The 23,044-nt window shown below is 31.8% G+C and overlaps 1 protein-coding gene and 1 long non-coding RNA gene across 3 annotated transcripts; one reads left to right on the forward strand and one right to left on the reverse strand.

Moving 5' to 3' along the window:
* Positions 1–4,471: 4,471 nt before the first annotated feature.
* On the forward strand, positions 4,472–5,038 carry LOC134694292 (uncharacterized). Its single transcript, XM_063555299.1, has one exon. It carries the CDS (start codon positions 4,472–4,474, stop codon positions 5,036–5,038), a length of 567 nt encoding a protein of 188 aa, XP_063411369.1.
* Positions 5,039–5,316: 278 nt separating this feature from the next.
* Positions 5,317–10,527, reverse strand: LOC134694983 (uncharacterized). 2 transcript variants are annotated; one of them, XR_010102669.1, is made up of 3 exons: positions 10,454–10,527; positions 6,921–6,983; positions 5,317–5,875 (listed from the first exon to the last, which is right to left on the reverse strand). It is a non-coding gene; the product is annotated as an uncharacterized LOC134694983 (long non-coding RNA). The 2 variants fall into 2 exon arrangements; XR_010102668.1 differs by lacking the exon at positions 10,454–10,527 and adding an exon at positions 10,129–10,239.
* Between the last annotated feature and the right edge of the window lie 12,517 nt (positions 10,528–23,044).

The raw sequence follows: 23,044 nt of genomic DNA on the forward strand, positions 1-23,044 counted from the left end.
GTTTTAAATACTATAGAGATGACATCTCGTTTGCAAGGCCGAAATAGCTAATATGATCATGATGATAGTATTATTCAATTGGTTGTTAATTGTAATACCTGTCTTCAAAAACATATATAGACATCAACTGAGTCTACATAACAATCATCATTAACGTTATGATCAGAACGATTGCTTGGGGGAAAAAACTAGGGAAGATAATTTTCTATATACGAATGCCATTATACAGTTTTATGAACACATAATTGTATTCTTATTAGGTCAATTGTATAGGCACAAAAATCAGCAGAGTGAAAAAAAATTGTATGATAACTTGGCCAAAACAGTTGGTACTGAAATAGATATACGAACAAGACAACGACTTTTTATCATACAAGATATGATCGTAAATTCATGTTTTCGTGAAACTCAAATATCAAGAGGAAGTTTGGCAGAAGGGCTGGATTTACCAGGCAGTGACATGGATATAATGTACGTTAAAAATTTCATAGACCTAATGCAGTATGAATGTAACCTTAACAAGCAAAAAAAAATTGATACATTTGTTATTGAGACAGATATTGAGTATCCAGGATTTGCTTGATTCCGATTGATAAAGCAGTCAAGAGAATTAACTTGTTTTGACTGTCCAGCAGGTCCATGTACAGGTAAATGCTATTTAGGAATAAATTCCTTTCTTGACTCATATACCAGACGGTATCCTGATGTGAAGGGAGTTATACACGGTCCATGTATGTCGGATGAAAAACAGACGATTGATATAGCATTATGCATACATAGTAAATATCTACCTGCCAACGCAATACCATGAGCATCCCGTCATCGATTGCAATGGCCCCCTAATGTTGTGATTGAGACGATCATAAATATTGGATGTTTGTTAGTACCTATAGGACCAAGAACTAAACCAAATAATAATGTTTTATGGAGATTGTCCTTTTCTGTGGCAGAAAAAATACTTGTACATTCGTTTAATTTTACTCAACTGTTATGTTACAGTTTACTCAAATTATCATTAAAGCGTATAATTAACACAAATGATGAAACACAAGATTTATTATGTTCTTACTTTCTTAAGACAGCTTTATTCTGGGCATCAGAGGAAGTACATATTGACACATTTAAATTATCAAAGCTGTTTTTTTGCTTTTCTCTATGTCTTGATAAATTAATATCATGGGTAAACACATGTTACTGTCCTAACTATTTCATACCTGAGCACAATATGTTCATAGGAAAGATCAATAAGACTAATAATATTATACTACTGCATGTACTTGAGAGTATACAGTGTGCAGGGATTGATGGATTGCTACATAATATATTCCCGTCTGACAATGACAATCTCCATTCGATAGTTCCACACAGTGAATCCTCGTTCATTCTGCTAGATGTTCTACTCTACAGAAGTGAGAAAGTAACGAGAGACACGATACCTAAAGACATTTCAAGTTGTTATAAAGCACTTTCATGTTGTAAGTCTTTACTAAAGTCCGAATCGTCAACGTTTATTAATGATGTATGTCAATATTGTTATAATTATATAAGTCGGGAAATAGCACACCTACTTCAGCGAAATACAACGGATAAAAACATACTCAGATGTTATGATAAACTTTTCAAAAACGTACCTAAGACAGATGCAGTGTCAGGTTGGTTGCTTTATGCGTCGTTTCATTATGTAAGACGACAGTTTAATGTAACACTCAAATTAACGGATTATGTTCTCTCAAGATGGTCGCCTTCTATGTTGTTAATAGACTCTGATTACAGCAGTGACATACAGAGAATTAATTACAGACTCAATGTACATTCTTCAATGACATTAAATGAAAGGATGAAAATAGCCACTGCGCAACATGTCATTTACGAAAAGCACTCATCAATATTACCGGAAGAACTGCAGCTTGAGGTAGAATTCACACGGTTGAAAATACTTCCAGATGTAATGTCTAACTGTCTTAGATTTTTATGTTATCATCACCTTGGCGATATGCCCAACAAACGACAGGCATTACGTGATTTATATATAACAGTAACAGATAATTATATATCATTTAATACACTTTCAAATGCATTAACCATACTTGGAGTATGTTGTGAAATATCCGGTGATAAAGACATGGCCTATCAGTGTTATGATGAAGCTATGCAATGTGAACACTATGTATGCCTTTCAGCAGAAACAAGGCGATCAAAACTTTTTGAGATTTAACAGACATTTAGCCTAGCAACAGATATTAGAAATTATTATATCGTATACTAGGCAGATTAAAATATCGCATAAATTTGTTTTACTTCACGTAAAAATGTTATCCTTTGATTGGCTAATACGAGGGTATTATTTTTTTTAAATGTTACCCTCTTGTCAAGACCAATCGGAAATCGCTAATTTAAAGGACAATGAATTGAATTAACATCAAGTGATTAAATACTTAGTTCTGTGTTTTGGCTCAGATTTTATCATTTAACTGTTAAAATAATAAAAATCTTGATTGACTTTTGTAGTTTTTTCTAATACCCGTAACGTTGTTATGTACGTTACGTCATATATACTACTATTAACATAAAAGTTATCTGTGAAAGACAATAATGATAGGACACTCAGTATAATGAATTAAATAACACATAGCTGATCATGAGAGGATGATAGGGCAGATTGGTATCCCTCGAAAAAGCATTGTCAACCTTGGCTTCGCCGCGATTGACTATGTTTTCTCGGGGTAACAATCCGCACTAGAGTTTAAGTCAGCGTATTAGGCTTATATATGTGCGGAGTGTTCAATAAATATAACTTATAACAAAAACATCATGGTCAATAACCCGAAGACACAACTCATTAATTTGTTATGTTTTATTAATTCGTTGATTAATTCATATATCATTGAAAAATTAAAATTGGAACTCGTCAATGCAAAGCTGACTTACATGCCTATTGGATTCTTTAAAACTTATTTCTGTAACATTACCCCTGTTTATTTCTTTTAAAAGAAAATTGGTTTATACATCACTTAACTAATTTATCAACAATATATAAATATAATAATGTCGACTGTTAACCATTGAACATTTTAATCAGAATTAAAGAGAGACACTGTATCATTTGGTGTCGAAGTCACATACATTAGTCATTGGGACGAAGGACAGAAACATTAGTATTTACGATTGTGAACAGAATCCTTTCTGCCTAAAAAAAAATCGTTATCGGTGTCTAGAACTGAATCTTTCTTTGCCTAAAAACATTTATGAATTGGGTCTAGGACAGAAACATTTGCAATTTTTCACATCACTGGGCGGATACCTCTGCTGGTGGACTATCAGTCACCGAGGGTATCACCAACTCAGTAGTCAGTACTTTGGTACTGACATGATTTAACAAACTTTTCTAAAATTGTCCGTTTATAAATTTTAAATTATCAAGAAACTAAGGTTTAAACTCCTTCAGGCAAAATGGACTTTAGGTGATGTTGGCTATTTATTTTAGGTATTTTTGAAATATAGCTATTCAAAGGTTTCTGTACTTTTACATCTTTGGATTTTAAATGTTTGGGTTTGATCGTTCCTGATAAAGGTTAATTCAGAAAAGCGCTTCGGACGCATGAAATTATATCAGATAGGTTCCTTACGTCGTAACTACAATCCTCTTCCCTTGCATGAATGAGACCTACCGAATTACACTATAGCTATTTACCAGAATTCTTATCACAAAAGTAACACGACGGGTGCCACATGTGGAACAGGATGTGTTTACTCTTCCGGAGCACCTGAGATCACCCCTAGTTTTTGGTGGGGTTCGTGTTGTTTATTCTTTAGTTTTCTATGTTGTGTCATGTGTGCTACTGTTTGTCTGTTTGTCTATTTCATTTTTTGGCCATGGCGTTGTCAGTTTATTGTCGATTTATGATTTAGACTGTCCCTTTGGTGTCTTTCGTCCCTCTTTTAAACGTGTTGTTTTCGTTTTTTTGGAATTGAGGATATTGACATAAATATTCGTTATTGTGTTCGATGACAAAAAGGTTAGTAATCGAGGTCGAGAACAGATATATTATTGATCTTGATTTGAATAAAAAAACATTTATTTAATCAATAGGTTTTGTGACTGAAACAATTACAATTAGTTTTAAAGACAGACACATTTGTAGTGGGATTAAGTATAGAAAATTCATTAATCGGTTCGATGATATAAACACAACTTATTTGCATGCACGATAGTAATGTTAGTAATTGGGATTTAATATATAAACCTTAGATGCAGACCACCAATTGCTCTCTCAAATTAAGGACGAATGTAAAAGAAACCCTATTTTGACACAAAAAAGTGCTATACCTTATGACTATATCCGCATGCCAAATACCTAACACCTAGATCAAAAGATAAAAATGTTATGGCCCATATGTTCTATCAGAATCATTTGGGGACTAAATTAGGGTTTAATTCAATAACATTTAACACTTCTAACTAATTATTAAAATGTACAGAGAACGATTGCGAGTAGATGGCCTGTTATCAAATTGCCAAACTGGAGACAGAATCGCAATGGTAGCTCCTTTAAGTAAAGCTTTACCGAGATCTGTCCTTATTGGTAAATACAGGGCAACAGTTATTCACCAAGGACAAGAAAATCACAATCAAGCTGAAATCTCATGCAATAAATGCCTAAAGAAAGGTCACAAATTTTCGCAGTGTCCAAATGACTGGGTTTGTCTTCATTGTAACAAACAAGGACACAGACAAGCAGAGTGTAATTCGCATCTAAGTGAAAGTGACGACACAGAAGACGACAATTCAGATGAGGATAAGTCAGAAACAGAAGACTCGGTGCAGACATCACAATCAATACTGCAACCAATCCCCAATGACAGTCAAACAGTATCAGATATAGCTCCACTCAGTAATGATCAAACAGACACTTCTACCAACAAAAGTGCAGACAACGACAATACATACATGAACAATCATGACTCAGGATTGGAAGCTATAAACACCAACACTCCAATAGATGGTTCGCACAAAAAAAGAAGAAAAAAAAAAAACTGACTAATAATCAAAAGAAAACACTAGGAGATATAAGCCAATATTTCCAAGGAACGAACCAAACTCCAAGAAATAAAACCGATAAGAGAAATGCAACAACCCCAACAGAAGAGTATCAAGAACGTACAGGTCCTGCACAAAAGACATTTAAACCGTAGGGCCAGTACGATATGTAAATCCACTACAATGCAATTGTTAAATAATTAAAACACTACAATTATATGTACATAGAATTTATTATTTTTATTTTATTAATTAAAAAAAACAAAAAAATGATTGTGATGCAATGCAAGATTGCATACTTTCAAAAGATTATGACTATTTGAATGTCAAATATATGTTTATCATAAAAAATGTTTATGTTTCAAACAATCACCTGTTAGTATGGTACGCTATAAATAGAACATTAGAATTTGAATGTATCTTTGGTAAAAACCACATCATTGATATTGAAATTGCAAGAAATACACATATCTATATCCAACATTTTTTTCTCCATGTGAAAAAAAATCCATCAGTCATTTATGCCACGTTTAAATTATAATCCAGAGTGGTAATATTCTTCACACTTGTTTTCAATGTATAGAAAAGGAAAATCCAAATCTATTTTTAGAACATGACACTAAATGTATAGCCATCCACGTTTTTTTAACATTCACAGGTAAATCCAATAATGATACATTTCTATTCTGGCTAATATTTGGAATATGGTATATCACAAAACCATCACTGAAATTGTTTAACTTTTCTTTTAATAACATCTGGTGTTCAGACATACCACTTCAATTTGCTAATCAGAATCTGGGTCAGTGTCTGAGTAATGTCAAGGCCATATGCGGTCTGAAGATAGACAATGAAATAAAAAGAAAACAATGTAGTTATCATACTATAAATGTTAAAATGATTATTTGCAATATTATTGTAAGCACTATTGGCAATGTTATGTACAATGTGTATATTAATATTAATATTAGCTGTATATACCATGTTGTAAACAAATTATGGTTATATTATATTTAAGAAACTTTACTTTTTTTAACTAGAAATCTATGGTAAACAATGAGTGAAACAATACATATATGTTCATTAAACTACCAAGGTCTTGGTTCAAAAGATAAAAGACAAAGGCTTCATATGTGGATGAAGTATCAGAATTGTAATATTTTATTTGTACAAGAGAGTCATTTTACTTCTACTTTAGAGGAAAAATTTAAAAATGAATTCAAAGGTGATACATGCCACAGTTATGGAAATTCTCAATCAAGAGGGGTATCTATTTTTATAAGTGATCACACTGATTATCAATTAATTGATAAATTTCAAGATGAGGACCGGAGGGGCGCATAATTTTGATTAACATAGAAATTTCAGAAAGTATATATACTCTAGTTAATATTTATGCACCAAATCTACCTAAACATAGGAATGTTTTCTTCAAAAAAGTAAATGACATGATACAGAAAAACAGTTTAGGTATGGTCATAGTAGGGGGAGATATGAATGATACATTATCTAATATTGACAACAACAAAAACAACAGAAATAATAAAAGAAAACAAAAACCAGTCAACAGTTTAAAGGGGTTAATCAAAACACACAAACTGATAGATATTTGGAGATACATACATAGAAATAATATACAATTTACATGGAGACGGAAAAATAAGATAAACGAAGCTTCACGCATAGACTACTTTCTTGTTTGTCCAGAAATAAGGTCACATATTTATTCAACAGATATAAGACCTGCACTTATTTCACATACAGATCACCAAGCTATATCTTTAAAAGTAAAAGGGAGATCACAATCAAAAGGGAAAGGTTATTTTAAAATTAATAACAGTATCTTAGATAATACAGAGTATAAAAATAAAACAAAACTTACTGATCAAATAGGCCATCAATGGGATCTGTTCAAAATTGAAGTTCGAGAACATACTGTTGCATACTGTAAAAGAAATGCAAATAAAAATAAAAGTGAAATACATATATTGGAAAATAAGATAAAAAAATTAAATGAAAATATAAACAGAAACTGTAAAGATGATGTTATTAAACATTATCAAGAAGAATTAACTTATAATGAATGTAAACTAAGAAAAAATTATGAAATAAAAAGTAAAGGAGCTCAAATAAGGTCAAGGATTAAATGGGTAGAAGAAGGAGAGAAAAATACTAAATTGTTTTTGGGACTAGAAAAAGCTAGACAGACCAGAAAGACTATAACTGCTTTAAAAGATGAAAAAGGAGATATACATACAGAGTCTTCTAAAATTTTACAAATAGAAAAAGAATTCTATCAAAATATTTATAATAGCACATGTCCAAATGTAAAACCCATAGATAAATATATTAATGATATAAATATTGATCATAAATTAAATAAACAAGAGAGTGAGATAATGGAAGGTACGTTGACCATTGAAGAATGTACTAGTTCGTTATTCAAGATGAAACTTAATAAATCACATGGAATTGATGGACTTAGTGTTGAGTTCTATAGGACTTTTTGGAATGATTTAAAAGAATTTGCTGTATCTACATTTAATGATTCATATAAAAAAGGGGAGTTAACAAGTTTTCAAAAACTAGGAGTTATTTCTCTAATACATAAAAAGAATGATCCACTTTGCTTAAATAATTATAGACCCATAACTTTATTAAATATTGATACAAAATTAATTGCATATTCATTGGCTCAACGCATTAAAAATATACTTCCAAATATTATACATAAGGATCAAAATGGTTATGTTAAAAATAGATATATAGGTTATAATATTAGACAAATCCAAGATATAATTGATTATGCAGAAAGATTTAACATAGAGGGGGCACTTCTTTTTTTAGATTTCTCTAAAGCATTTGACTCTTTAGAATGGGATTTTATGTTTTCAGCTTTAACAAAATTTGGATTCCAAAACTCTATGCTTAAATGGATTAAAACTTTATATACAGATATAAAAAGCTCAGTAATAAATAATGGATGGATATCTGAACCCATAAACATTCAACGCGGTATACGACAAGGGTGTCCGTGCAGTGCATTAATTTTTGTTATTGCAGTAGAGATATTAGCCTGTAACATAAGGCAAGACCATACCATTAAAGGCTTTGAAATTAAGATAGATGGGAAAACACATTCATTAAAAGTCAGCCAACTTGCAGACGATACAACACTTTTTCTAAAATCACAAAAAGACATTTCAAAAATTTTAGATATGATTGAAATCTTTGGCACATTATCAGGACTTAAATTAAACAGATCAAAAACAGAAGGCATATGGTTAGGAAAACACAAACATTGTAATGAAAAATATGAAAACATTAACTTTACAAACAAACCAGTAAAATGTTTAGGAGTTTTTTTTTTGGTTGTAATAAAAATGATTGTCAAAAGCTCAATGGTGAAAAACAATTAGAAAAATCTGAGAAGATAATTAAAAACTGGGAGAAAAGAAATCTAACCTTATTGGGAAAAATAACAGTTATTAAATCACTGATTCTACCCAATATTACTTTTTTAGCATCTGTTTCTCACATAGAAAAAGAATATATTGATAAATTAAAAAAAATTGTATTTCAATTCTTATGGAAAAGCAAAACAGAAAAAGTTAAACGTAATGTATTAAGCTATGAATTGCTAGATGGTGGTTTAAAAATGATTGACATAGATAAATACATAGAATCTTTAAAAATTGGGTGGATTAAAAGATTAATATATGGAAATTTTGCCAACTGGAAAGTAAAACCATTATTTTATTTTAATAAATTTGGCAAGAATTTCCTTATCTTTCATATGAACATTGATGGTATTAACTCAATTCCTGGTTTAAATAAGCTGCCAGAATTTTATTTGAATATATTAAAAGCATGGGTAGAAAACAAAAAAATAGAGCAACCAGAAAACTTTAGAACTATTCGACAACAAGTAATCTGGGGAAATCAATTTATCAAGATTAAAAAAAAAAGCCTTATATTTCAAAACTGGATAAATAGCAAAATCATATATGTAAATGACATTATAGATGAAAATGGTAACATATCAGAGAAATATATTTTACAAAAACTCAATATTAAATGTAATTGGTTGTCAGAATTTTCTCAATTGAAGAAAGCTTTACCAAAAGAATGGTTAAACATTTTAAGACAAGAAAATTCAAAGAAAACTCAAGTAAAAACAGATTATGTGTTATTTATTAAGAGAAATTGTAATTATACAGAAACATTAGACAAGTTAGAAACAAAATTTTTTTATAACACATTCATTTAGAATGAGATTCAAATTACTGTTTGTTTTAACCGATGGAAAACAGTGTTAAATATTGAGTATATTAAGAGTTCAGTCTGTAATATATTGAAATTTGTACACCATTATTTGAAAGAAAATAAGTATAAAGTGTTTCGTTGGAAATTGTTACACTTTATTCTACCTTGTTTACTTTATTAAAACAGTGGAATATCTGCAATACTTCAAATTGTAATTTTTACAATACCACTGAAGATTATGATCACATGTTTCTGAAATGTCATTTTCTTGAAATTAGTAAAATTAAAAATCTTTTTGGAAAACTGAATATTGATAATAATATTCTAACATTGAAAAATCTAGTATTTGGTTATAAAATTAATGATGAACAATATTATGAAATAAATTATTTGATTACATTAATAATGTTTTGTATATATAAAGCTTACTACATGTCTGAACAGAAAACAGAAGCTATAAATGTTTATGCTGTATTTAAAGCAGAATTTATGTATAGTTACAAATTACAGGCAAAATGTAAGACTACACATTGTAATTGTTTCCTAGAAAAAGCTTTCAAATTGTTGAAATAATCTTTTGTTTGTTTGAGAAATATATGATCTAGCAAAAATAAATGAAAGAACTTAATTAAAGATATAAATTTTTTAAATTACACATCAGGAACTGGTGAAGTAATATAAATTTTACTGTTCACCGCCACATGTTAAGATTAATATCGAGGCTATTTATATCAATTTACCGTTACAAAAAGAAGATTTGAAAAAGAAACCAGTCTTACTCTTGATCTTCTTTACACTATTGATAAATTTTGATTTAGACATACCTGTTATAATGCTATATCACATCTGTTTGTTCTATTTTTAAAGTCGCATAAACCGGTGTGACAATTTTGTTTCAAACCAGGAAGTTATTCGAAAGAAAAACAATGCACACGTTAACGGAGAAAATATGAAAAGTTTCCGGAAACTATACTCAAAAATCATTTATATTGCTAGATGATATCCAAACAGTATTTTTTCCTATTTATATGTATAGGTAAACAAATAAATCTCGTTGATATTTAATTGTTTATTATTTCATTGCTGATTATTTTATAACTTAGCTGTTAGATTATAATACTAATGTTGATTTAATATATTGATGCTTACCAGAAAACAACCCTGGATTTCTGGTATTAACAAACAGGGACTCTTCACTGGTATGCTGGACTGGCGAGGTATATATATTTTTTTTATCATTAGCTGGTGAGGTATATTGTTAACAGCAGAAAGTGCAAATTGTTGTGGAATAAAAATAAAAAAAAAAGATATAGAGTTGTTATTTTCAAAATGAAAGGATGTGTTATATGTCGAAAATTTTCCAAAATTCTGTGAATGCAACGCACAGTCTCTATTTCAATGCATCATTCTGTAGTTATGAAGACATGTCGTCGTGGAGCACACCAGTTTCATACTAACTGTTTCTGTAAAGTTCTTTTGTGCAAAAATGACCAAAACGAGCTTAGAGTTAAGTCCCTGCTAAACTGAAGTCTTCATGTTTCAGCTCTGGAGTTCCCAGTGAAGACATATTTTTTGGTTTCACACATGATCGGTATACAGTTACTAAATGAAGAAAAAGTTGAAAATCTCTTGAGCATCTTGACCTATACTCAATTATTAACACATTTGAACTGTTTAGATATTTAAATGGCGTCAATAGACACATTGGAAAAGTCGCATTTTTTAACATACAATTTTCTATTTCATTTGTTGAATCGACAAATTTGCCATCCCTACAAATCTGACACTGTAATCCACAATGCCATCTGAAAAATAAAATAATGTTTCAAAAATGATGGTAATCTTCCCTACAAAAAAGCATAACTAATTATTTTAAGCCATTGATGTCCCCCTAAAAGACACAGTACTTATAGATTCTATTCATAAAAATGGCAGGAACTATATTTATAGACAACGGAAATACGAACGACCAAACAGGTCATTTTTGTCTTTAAATAATATAATTTCTTCTCCTTTCTATTGGGTCCCTTTGTCTCCTCTTCATCGCTTATCAGATATGAAATAACACCTTAACTGTATGTTTGAAAATTTACAATGTCCATGAAAAACAAACGTGGTGTAAACGTCAGTGAGCCGCATCCTACCGACACAAATAACCAAAAGACGTATGCAAGTTTGACGTTAAACAAATAGATGCGAGTTTCCTTCAATGAGACAGTATCCCAGCGACAAAATTTAGGTATGAATGAACTATTGACTTGTCTCATGCTTCCAATTATTATTTTTTCTCTCTCGATTTGTCGGTACTTTCCCATAATAAAAATTACTGTTTGCATACTGATGAAAGTGGCATTACACACTAAAAATCGATAAATCCTTCATTGTTTATTTCAGACGTGTTCTACCCCGCTCATTCCTTTGGTAACAAGAATCTATCAACTGGAGTTGTTATTTCACTAGAGCAATGTTTTGCATCACACACTTGTTACTATATATTTTGCATTATGACTGTAGTATTTGCCGCTGGTCATGAAGCAGTTTCAGGGAAATAAATGATTTCTTCAATACCTCTTACAAAAGATTCTTTTAAACCCGAAGTATGATGAAAACGTCAATCAACTTTATGTAAAGAAAAAGAAAAAAAAGTACATGGTAAAGAAGTATAAAGGGTTGGAAGGACAAAACGATATAGGTAGGACCTGCTTTTTAAGGTCTTTGTGTCCATCACAGGTTATGTGTGGTGACCTTTTGTTCTTAAGTCTATATTAAGTTCAACTTTTCAAAGTTAAAGTAAACTTGTCATACAACTTTAGGTCCTGACTAGTAGTATAGAATTTTTATTTTCAAAATGAAAGGGTGTGTTATATGTCGGAAAATTCCAAAATTCTGTGAATGCATCGCGCAGTCTCTATTTCAATGCATCATTCTCTAGTTAAGAAGACATGTCGTCGTGGAGCAAAACGGTTTCACACTGACTGTTTCTGTAAAGTTCCTATGTGCAAAAATGACCAAAACTAGCTTAGAGTTAAGTCCCTGCTAAACTGAAGTCTTCATGTTTCAGCTCTGGAGTTCCCAGTGAAGACATATTTTTTGGTTTCACACATTATCGGTTTACAGTTACTAAATGAAGAAAAAGTTGAAAATCTCTTGAGCATCTTGACATATACTCAATTATTTACACATTTGAACTGCTTAGATATTGAAATGGCGTCAATAGACACATTGGAAAAGTCGCATTTTTTAACATACAATTTTCTATTTCATTTGTTGAATAGACAGATTTGCCATCCATACAAATCTGACACTGTAATCCACAATGCCATCTGAAAAATAAAATAATGTTTCAAAAATGATGGTAATCTTCCCTACAAAAAAAGCATAACTAATCATTTTAAGCCATTGATGTCCCCACAAAAGACACAGTACTTATAGATTCCATTTTTAAAAATGTCAGGAACTATATTTTTAAACAACGGAAATACGAACGACCAAACAGGTCATTTCTGTCTTTAAATAAGATTCGGGTTTAAAAGAATCTTTTGTTAGAGGTATTGAAGAAATCATTTATTTCCCTGAAACTGCTTAATGACCAGCGGCAAATATTACAGTCATAATGCAAAATATATAGTAACAAGTGTGTGATGCAAATCATTGCTCTAGTGAAATAACAACTACAGTTGATAAATTCTTGTTACCAAAGGAATGAGTGGGGTAGAACACGTCTGAAATAAACAATGATGGATTTATCGATTTTTAGGTGTGTAATGCCACTTTCATCAGTATGCAAACAGTAATTTTTATTATGGGAAAATACCAACAAATCGAGAGAGAAAAATTAATAATTGGAAGCGTAAGACAAGTTAATAGTTCATTCATACCTATATTTTGTCGCTGGGATACTGTCTCATTGAATGAAACTTGCATCTACTTGTTTAACGTCAAACTTGCACACGTCTTTTGGTGATTTGTGTCGGTAGGATGCGGCTCATTGACGTTTACACCACACTTGTTTTTGATGGACATTGTAAATTTTCAAATATACAGTTACGGTGTTATTTCATATCTGATAAGTGATGAAGAGGAGACAAAAGGACCCAATAGAAAGGAGAAGAAATTATTTTATTTAAAGACAAAAATGACCTGTTTTGTCGTTCGTATTTCCGTTGTCTATAAATATTGTTCCTGCCATTTTAATGAATGGAATCTATAAGTACTGTTTCTTTTAGGGGGACATCAATGGCTTAAAATGATTAGTTATGCTTTTTTTGTAGGGAAGATTACCATCATTTTTGAAACATTATTTTATTTTTCAGATGGCATTGTGGATTACAGTGCCAGATTTGTATGGATGGCAAATCTGTCTATTCAACAAATGAAATAGAAAATTGTATGTTAAAAAATGCGACTTTTCCAATGTGTCTATTGACGCCATTTAAATATCTAAGCAGTTCAAATGTGTTTATAATTGAGTATATGTCAAGATGCTCAAGATATTTTCAACTTTTTCATCATTTAGTAACTGTATACCGATAATGTGTGAAACCAAAAAATATGTCTTCACTGGGAACTCCAGAGCACAACAGTTTCACACTAACTGTTTCTGTAAAGTTCCTATGTGCAAAATTGACCAAAACTAGCTTAGAGTTAAGTCCCTGCTAAACTGAAGTCTTCATGTTTCAGCTCTGGAGTTCCCAGTGAAGACATATTTTTTGGTTTCACACATTATCGGTATACAGTTACTAAATGAAGAAAAAGTTGAAAATCTCTTGAGCATCTTGACATATACTCAATTATTAACACATTTGAACTGCTTAGATATTTAAATGGCGTCAATAGACACATTGGAAAAGTCGCATTTTTTAACATACAATTTTCTATTTCATTTGTTGAATAGACAGATTTGCCATCCATACAAATCTGACACTGTAATCCACAATGCCATCTGAAAAATAAAATAATGTTTCAAAAATGATGGTAATCTTCCCTACAAAAAAAGCAAAACTAATCATTGTTGGCCATTGATGTCCCCCTAAAAGACACAGTACTTATAGATTCCATTCATAAAAATGGCAGGAACTATATTTATAGACAACGGAAATACGAACGACCAAACAGGTCATTTTTGTCTTTAAATAAGATCATTTCTTTTCCTTTCTATTGGGTCCTTTCGTCTCCTCTTCATCGCTTATCAGATATGAAATAACACCTTTACTGTATGTTTGAAAATTTACAATGTCCATCAAAAACAAGTGTGGTGTAAACGTCAATGAGCCGTATCCTACCGACACAAAAAAACAAAAGACGTGTGCAAGTTTGACGTTAAACAAATAGATGCGAGTTTCCTTCAATGAGACAGCATCCCAGCGACCAAATATAGGTATGAATGGACTATTAACTTGTCTCATGCTTCCACTTATTATTTTCTCTCTCTCGATTTGTTGTTATTTTCCCATAATAAAAATTACTGTTTGCATACTGATGAAAGTGGCATTACACACTAAAAATCGATAAATCCATCATTGTTTATTTCAGACGTGTTTTACCCCGCTCGTTCCTTTGGTAACACGAATCTATCAACTGGAGTTGTTATTTCAATAGAGCAATGTTTTGCATCACACACTTGTTACTATATATTTTGCATTATGACTGTAATATTTGCCGCTGGTCATGAAGCAGTTTCAGGGAAAAAAATGATTTCTTCAATACCTCTAACAAAAGATTCTTTTAAACCCGAAGTATGATGAAAACGTCAATCAACTTTATGTAAAGAAAAAAAAAGTACATGGTAAAAGAAGTATAAAGGGTTGGAAGGACAAAACGATATAGGTAGGATCTGCTTTTTAAGGTCTTTGTGTCCATCACAGGTTATGTGTGGTGACCTTTAGTTCTTAATTCTATATTAAGTTAAACTTTCCAAAGTTAAAGTAAACTTGTCATTCAACTTTAGGTTCACACTAATATATATATAATTTTTATTTTCAAAATGAAAGGGTGTGTTATATGTCGAAAATTTTCCAAAATTCTGTGATGCATTGAAATTCAGTCTCTATTTCAATGCATCATTCTGTAGTTAAGAAGACATGTCGTCGTGGAGCACAACAGTTTCACACTAACTGTTTCTGTAAAGTTCCTATGTGCAAAAATGACCAAAACTAGCTTAGAGTTAAGTCCCTGCTAAACTGAAGTCTTCATGTTTCAGCTCTGGAGTTCCCAGTGAAGACATATTTTTTGGTTTCACACATTATCGGTATACAGTTACTAAATGAAGAAAAAGTTGAAAATCTCTTGAGCATCTTGACATATACTCAATTATTAACACATTTGAACTGCTTAGATATTTAAATGGCGTCAATAGACACATTGGAAAAGTCGCATTTTTTAACATACAATTTTCTATTTCATTTGTTGAATAGACAGATTTGCCATCCATACAAAGCTGACACTGTAATCCACAATGCCATCTGAAAAATAAAATAATGTTTCAAAAATGATGGTAATCTTCCCTACAAAAAAAGCAAAACTAATCATTGTTGGCCATTGATGTCCCCCTAAAAGACACAGTACTTATAGATTCCATTCATAAAAATGGCAGGAACTATATTTATAGACAACGGAAATACGAACGACCAAACAGGTCATTTTTGTCTTTAAATAAGATCATTTCTTTTCCTTTCTATTGGGTCCTTTCGTCTCCTCTTCATCGCTTATCAGATATGAAATAACACCTTTACTGTATGTTTGAAAATTTACAATGTCCATCAAAAACAAGTGTGGTGTAAACGTCAATGAGCCGTATCCTACCGACACAAAAAAACAAAAGACGTGTGCAAGTTTGACGTTAAACAAATAGATGCGAGTTTCCTTCAATGAGACAGCATCCCAGCGACCAAATATAGGTATGAATGGACTATTAACTTGTCTCATGCTTCCACTTATTATTTTCTCTCTCTCGATTTGTTGTAATTTTCCCATAATAAAAATTACTGTTTGCATACTGATGAAAGTGGCATTACACACTAAAAATCGATAAATCCATCATTGTTTATTTCAGACGTGTTTTACCCCGCTCGTTCCTTTGGTAACACGAATCTATCAACTGGAGTTGTTATTTCAATAGAGCAATGTTTTGCATCACACACTTGTTACTATATATTTTGCATTATGACTGTAATATTTGCCGCTGGTCATGAAGCAGTTTCAGGGAAAAAAATGATTTCTTCAATACCTCTAACAAAAGATTCTTTTAAACCCGAAGTATGATGAAAACGTCAATCAACTTTATGTAAAGAAAAAAAAAGTACATGGTAAAAGAAGTATAAAGGGTTGGAAGGACAAAACGATATAGGTAGGACCTGCTTTTTAAGGTCTTTGTGTTCATCACAGGTTATGTGTGGTGACCTTTAGTTCTTAATTCTATATTAAGTTAAACTTTCCAAAGTTAAAGTAAACTTGTCATTCAACTTTAGGTTCACACTAATATATATAGAATTTTTATTTTCAAAATGAAAGGGTGTGTTATATGTCGAAAATTTTCCAAAATTCTGTGATGCATTGAAATTCAGTCTCTATTTCAATGCATCATTCTGTAGTTAAGAAGACATGTCGTCGTGGAGCACAACAGTTTCACACTAACTGTTTCTGTAAAGTTCCTATGTGCAAAAATGACCAAAACTAGCTTAGAGTTAAGTCCCTGCTAAACTGAAGTCTTCATGTTTCAGCTCTGGAGTTCCCAGTGAAGACATATTTTTTGGTTTCACACATTATCGGTATACAGTTACTAAATGAAGAAAAAGTTGAAAATCTCTTGAGCATCTTGACATATACTCAATTATTAACACATTTGAACTGCTTAGATATTTAAATGGCGTCAATAGACACATTGGAAAAGTCGCATTTTTTAACATACAATTTTCTATTTCATTTGTTGAATAGACAGATTTGCCATCCATACAAAGCTGACACTGTAATCCACAATGCCATCTGAAAAATAAAATAATGTTTCAAAAATGATGGTAATCTTCCCTACAAAAAAAGCAAAACTAATCATTGTTGGCCATTGATGTCCCCCTAAAAGACACAGTACTTATAGATTCCATTCATAAAAATGGCAGGAACTATATTTATAGACAACGGAAATACGAACGACCAAACAGGTCATTTTTGTCTTTAAATAAGATCATTTCTTTTCCTTTCTATTGGGTCCTTTCGTCTCCTCTTCATCGCTTATCAGATATGAAATAACACCTTTACTGTATGTTTGAAAATTTACAATGTCCATCAAAAACAAGTGTGGTGTAAACGTCAATGAGCCGTATCCTACCGACACAAAAAAACAAAAGACGTGTGCAAGTTTGACGTTAAACAAATAGATGCGAGTTTCCTTCAATGAGACAGCATCCCAGCGACCAAATATAGGTATGAATGGACTATTAACTTGTCTCATGCTTCCACTTATTATTTTCTCTCTCTCGATTTGTTGTTATTTTCCCATAATAAAAATTACTGTTTGCATACTGATGAAAGTGGCATTACACACTAAAAATCGATAAATCCATCATTGTTTATTTCAGACGTGTTTTACCCCGCTCGTTCCTTTGGTAACACGAATCTATCAACTGGAGTTGTTATTTCAATAGAGCAATGTTTTGCATCACACACTTGTTACTATATATTTTGCATTATGACTGTAATATTTGCCGCTGGTCATGAAGCAGTTTCAGGGAAAAAAATGATTTCTTCAATACCTCTAACAAAAGATTCTTTTAAACCCGAAGTATGATGAAAACGTCAATCAACTTTATGTAAAGAAAAAAAAAGTACATGGTAAAAGAAGTATAAAGGGTTGGAAGGACAAAACGATATAGGTAGGACCTGCTTTTTAAGGTCTTTGTGTTCATCACAGGTTATGTGTGGTGACCTTTAGTTCTTAATTCTATATTAAGTTAAACTTTCCAAAGTTAAAGTAAACTTGTCATTCAACTTTAGGTTCACACTAATATATATAGAATTTTTATTTTCAAAATGAAAGGGTGTGTTATATGTCGAAAATTTTCCAAAATTCTGTGATGCATTGAAATTCAGTCTCTATTTCAATGCATCATTCTGTAGTTAAGAAGACATGTCGTCGTGGAGCACAACAGTTTCACACTAACTGTTTCTGTAAAGTTCCTATGTGCAAAAATGACCAAAACTAGCTTAGAGTTAAGTCCCTGCTAAACTGAAGTCTTCATGTTTCAGCTCTGGAGTTCCCAGTGAAGACATATTTTTTGGTTTCACACATTATCGGTATACAGTTACTAAATGAAGAAAAAGTTGAAAATCTCTTGAGCATCTTGACATATACTCAATTATTAACACATTTGAACTGCTTAGATATTTAAATGGCGTCAATAGACACATTGGAAAAGTCGCATTTTTTAACATACAATTTTCTATTTCATTTGTTGAATAGACAGATTTGCCATCCATACAAATCTGACACTGTAATCCACAATGCCATCTGAAAAATAAAATAATGTTTCAAAAATGATGGTAATCTTCCCTACAAAAAAAGCAAAACTAATCATTGTTGGCCATTGATGTCCCCCTAAAAGACACAGTACTTATAGATTCCATTCATAAAAATGGCAGGAACTATATTTATAGACAACGGAAATACGAACGACCAAACAGGTCATTTTTGTCTTTAAATAAGATCATTTCTTTTCCTTTCTATTGGGTCCTTTCGTCTCCTCTTCATCGCTTATCAGATATGAAATAACACCTTTACTGTATGTTTGAAAATTTACAATGTCCATCAAAAACAAGTGTGGTGTAAACGTCAATGAGCCGTATCCTACCGACACAAAAAAACAAAAGACGTGTGCAAGTTTGACGTTAAACAAATAGATGCGAGTTTCCTTCAATGAGACAGCATCCCAGCGACCAAATATAGGTATGAATGGACTATTAACTTGTCTCATGCTTCCACTTATTATTTTCTCTCTCTCGATTTGTTGTTATTTTCCCATAATAAAAATTACTGTTTGCATACTGATGAAAGTGGCATTACACACTAAAAATCGATAAATCCATCATTGTTTATTTCAGACGTGTTTTACCCCGCTCGTTCCTTTGGTAACACGAATCTATCAACTGGAGTTGTTATTTCAATAGAGCAATGTTTTGCATCACACACTTGTTACTATATATTTTGCATTATGACTGTAATATTTGCCGCTGGTCATGAAGCAGTTTCAGGGAAAAAAATGATTTCTTCAATACCTCTAACAAAAGATTCTTTTAAACCCGAAGTATGATGAAAACGTCAATCAACTTTATGTAAAGAAAAAAAAATTACATGGTAAAAGAAGTATAAAGGGTTGGAAGGACAAAACGATATAGGTAGGACCTGCTTTTTAAGGTCTTTGTGTCCATCACAGGTTATGTGTGGTGACCTTTAGTTCTTAATTCTATATTAAGTTAAACTTTCCAAAGTTAAAGTAAACTTGTCATTCAACTTTAGGTTCACACTAATATATATATAATTTTTATTTTCAAAATGAAAGGGTGTGTTATATGTCGAAAATTTTCCAAAATTCTGTGATGCATTGAAATTCAGTCTCTATTTCAATGCATCATTCTGTAGTTAAGAAGACATGTCGTCGTGGAGCACAACAGTTTCACACTAACTGTTTCTGTAAAGTTCCTATGTGCAAAAATGACCAAAACTAGCTTAGAGTTAAGTCCCTGCTAAACTGAAGTCTTCATGTTTCAGCTCTGGAGTTCCCAGTGAAGACATATTTTTTGGTTTCACAGATTATCGGTATACAGTTACTAAATGAAGAAAAAGTTGAAAATCTCTTGAGCATCTTGACATATACTCAATTATTAACACATTTGAACTGCTTAGATATTTAAATGGCGTCAATAGACACATTGGAAAAGTCGCATTTTTTAACATACAATTTTCTATTTCATTTGTTGAATAGACAGATTTGCCATCCATACAAAGCTGACACTGTAATCCACAATGCCATCTGAAAAATAAAATAATGTTTCAAAAATGATGGTAATCTTCCCTACAAAAAAAGCAAAACTAATCATTGTTGGCCATTGATGTCCCCCTAAAAGACACAGTACTTATAGATTCCATTCATAAAAATGGCAGGAACTATATTTATAGACAACGGAAATACGAACGACCAAACAGGTCATTTTTGTCTTTAAATAAGATCATTTCTTTTCCTTTCTATTGGGTCCTTTCGTCTCCTCTTCATCGCTTATCAGATATGAAATAACACCTTTACTGTATGTTTGAAAATTTACAATGTCCATCAAAAACAAGTGTGGTGTAAACGTCAATGAGCCGTATCCTACCGACACAAAAAAACAAAAGACGTGTGCAAGTTTGACGTTAAACAAATAGATGCGAGTTTCCTTCAATGAGACAGCATCCCAGCGACCAAATATAGGTATGAATGGACTATTAACTTGTCTCATGCTTCCACTTATTATTTTCTCTCTCTCGATTTGTTGTTATTTTCCCATAATAAAAATTACTGTTTGCATACTGATGAAAGTGGCATTACACACTAAAAATCGATAAATCCATCATTGTTTATTTCAGACGTGTTTTACCCCGCTCGTTCCTTTGGTAACACGAATCTATCAACTGGAGTTGTTATTTCAATAGAGCAATGTTTTGCATCACACACTTGTTACTATATATTTTGCATTATGACTGTAATATTTGCCGCTGGTCATGAAGCAGTTTCAGGGAAAAAAATGATTTCTTCAATACCTCTAACAAAAGATTCTTTTAAACCCGAAGTATGATGAAAACGTCAATCAACTTTATGTAAAGAAAAAAAAATTACATGGTAAAAGAAGTATAAAGGGTTGGAAGGACAAAACGATATAGGTAGGACCTGCTTTTTAAGGTCTTTGTGTCCATCACAGGTTATGTGTGGTGACCTTTAGTTCTTAATTCTATATTAAGTTAAACTTTCCAAAGTTAAAGTAAACTTGTCATTCAACTTTAGGTTCACACTAATATATATATAATTTTTATTTTCAAAATGAAAGGGTGTGTTATATGTCGAAAATTTTCCAAAATTCTGTGATGCATTGAAATTCAGTCTCTATTTCAATGCATCATTCTGTAGTTAAGAAGACATGTCGTCGTGGAGCACAACAGTTTCACACTAACTGTTTCTGTAAAGTTCCTATGTGCAAAAATGACCAAAACTAGCTTAGAGTTAAGTCCCTGCTAAACTGAAGTCTTCATGTTTCAGCTCTGGAGTTCCCAGTGAAGACATATTTTTTGGTTTCACACATTATCGGTATACAGTTACTAAATGAAGAAAAAGTTGAAAATCTCTTGAGCATCTTGACATATACTCAATTATTAACACATTTGAACTGCTTAGATATTTAAATGGCGTCAATAGACACATTGGAAAAGTCGCATTTTTTAACATACAATTTTCTATTTCATTTGTTGAATAGACAGATTTGCCATCCATACAAAGCTGACACTGTAATCCACAATGCCATCTGAAAAATAAAATAATGTTTCAAAAATGATGGTAATCTTCCCTACAAAAAAAGCAAAACTAATCATTGTTGGCCATTGATGTCCCCCTAAAAGACACAGTACTTATAGATTCCATTCATAAAAATGGCAGGAACTATATTTATAGACAACGGAAATACGAACGACCAAACAGGTCATTTTTGTCTTTAAATAAGATCATTTCTTTTCCTTTCTATTGGGTCCTTTCGTCTCCTCTTCATCGCTTATCAGATATGAAATAACACCTTTACTGTATGTTTGAAAATTTACAATGTCCATCAAAAACAAGTGTGGTGTAAACGTCAATGAGCCGTATCCTACCGACACAAAAAAACAAAAGACGTGTGCAAGTTTGACGTTAAACAAATAGATGCGAGTTTCCTTCAATGAGACAGCATCCCAGCGACCAAATATAGGTATGAATGGACTATTAACTTGTCTCATGCTTCCACTTATTATTTTCTCTCTCTCGATTTGTTGTTATTTTCCCATAATAAAAATTACTGTTTGCATACTGATGAAAGTGGCATTACACACTAAAAATCGATAAATCCATCATTGTTTATTTCAGACGTGTTTTACCCCGCTCGTTCCTTTGGTAACACGAATCTATCAACTGGAGTTGTTATTTCAATAGAGCAATGTTTTGCATCACACACTTGTTACTATATATTTTGCATTATGACTGTAATATTTGCCGCTGGTCATGAAGCAGTTTCAGGGAAAAAAATGATTTCTTCAATACCTCTAACAAAAGATTCTTTTAAACCCGAAGTATGATGAAAACGTCAATCAACTTTATGTAAAGAAAAAAAAATTACATGGTAAAAGAAGTATAAAGGGTTGGAAGGACAAAACGATATAGGTAGGACCTGCTTTTTAAGGTCTTTGTGTCCATCACAGGTTATGTGTGGTGACCTTTAGTTCTTAATTCTATATTAAGTTAAACTTTCCAAAGTTAAAGTAAACTTGTCATTCAACTTTAGGTTCACACTAATATATATATAATTTTTATTTTCAAAATGAAAGGGTGTGTTATATGTCGAAAATTTTCCAAAATTCTGTGATGCATTGAAATTCAGTCTCTATTTCAATGCATCATTCTGTAGTTAAGAAGACATGTCGTCGTGGAGCACAACAGTTTCACACTAACTGTTTCTGTAAAGTTCCTATGTGCAAAAATG

Source organism: Mytilus trossulus, chromosome 13 (assembly GCF_036588685.1).
Source record: "Mytilus trossulus isolate FHL-02 chromosome 13, PNRI_Mtr1.1.1.hap1, whole genome shotgun sequence".
Lineage (NCBI taxonomy): Eukaryota > Metazoa > Mollusca > Bivalvia > Mytilida > Mytilidae > Mytilus > Mytilus trossulus.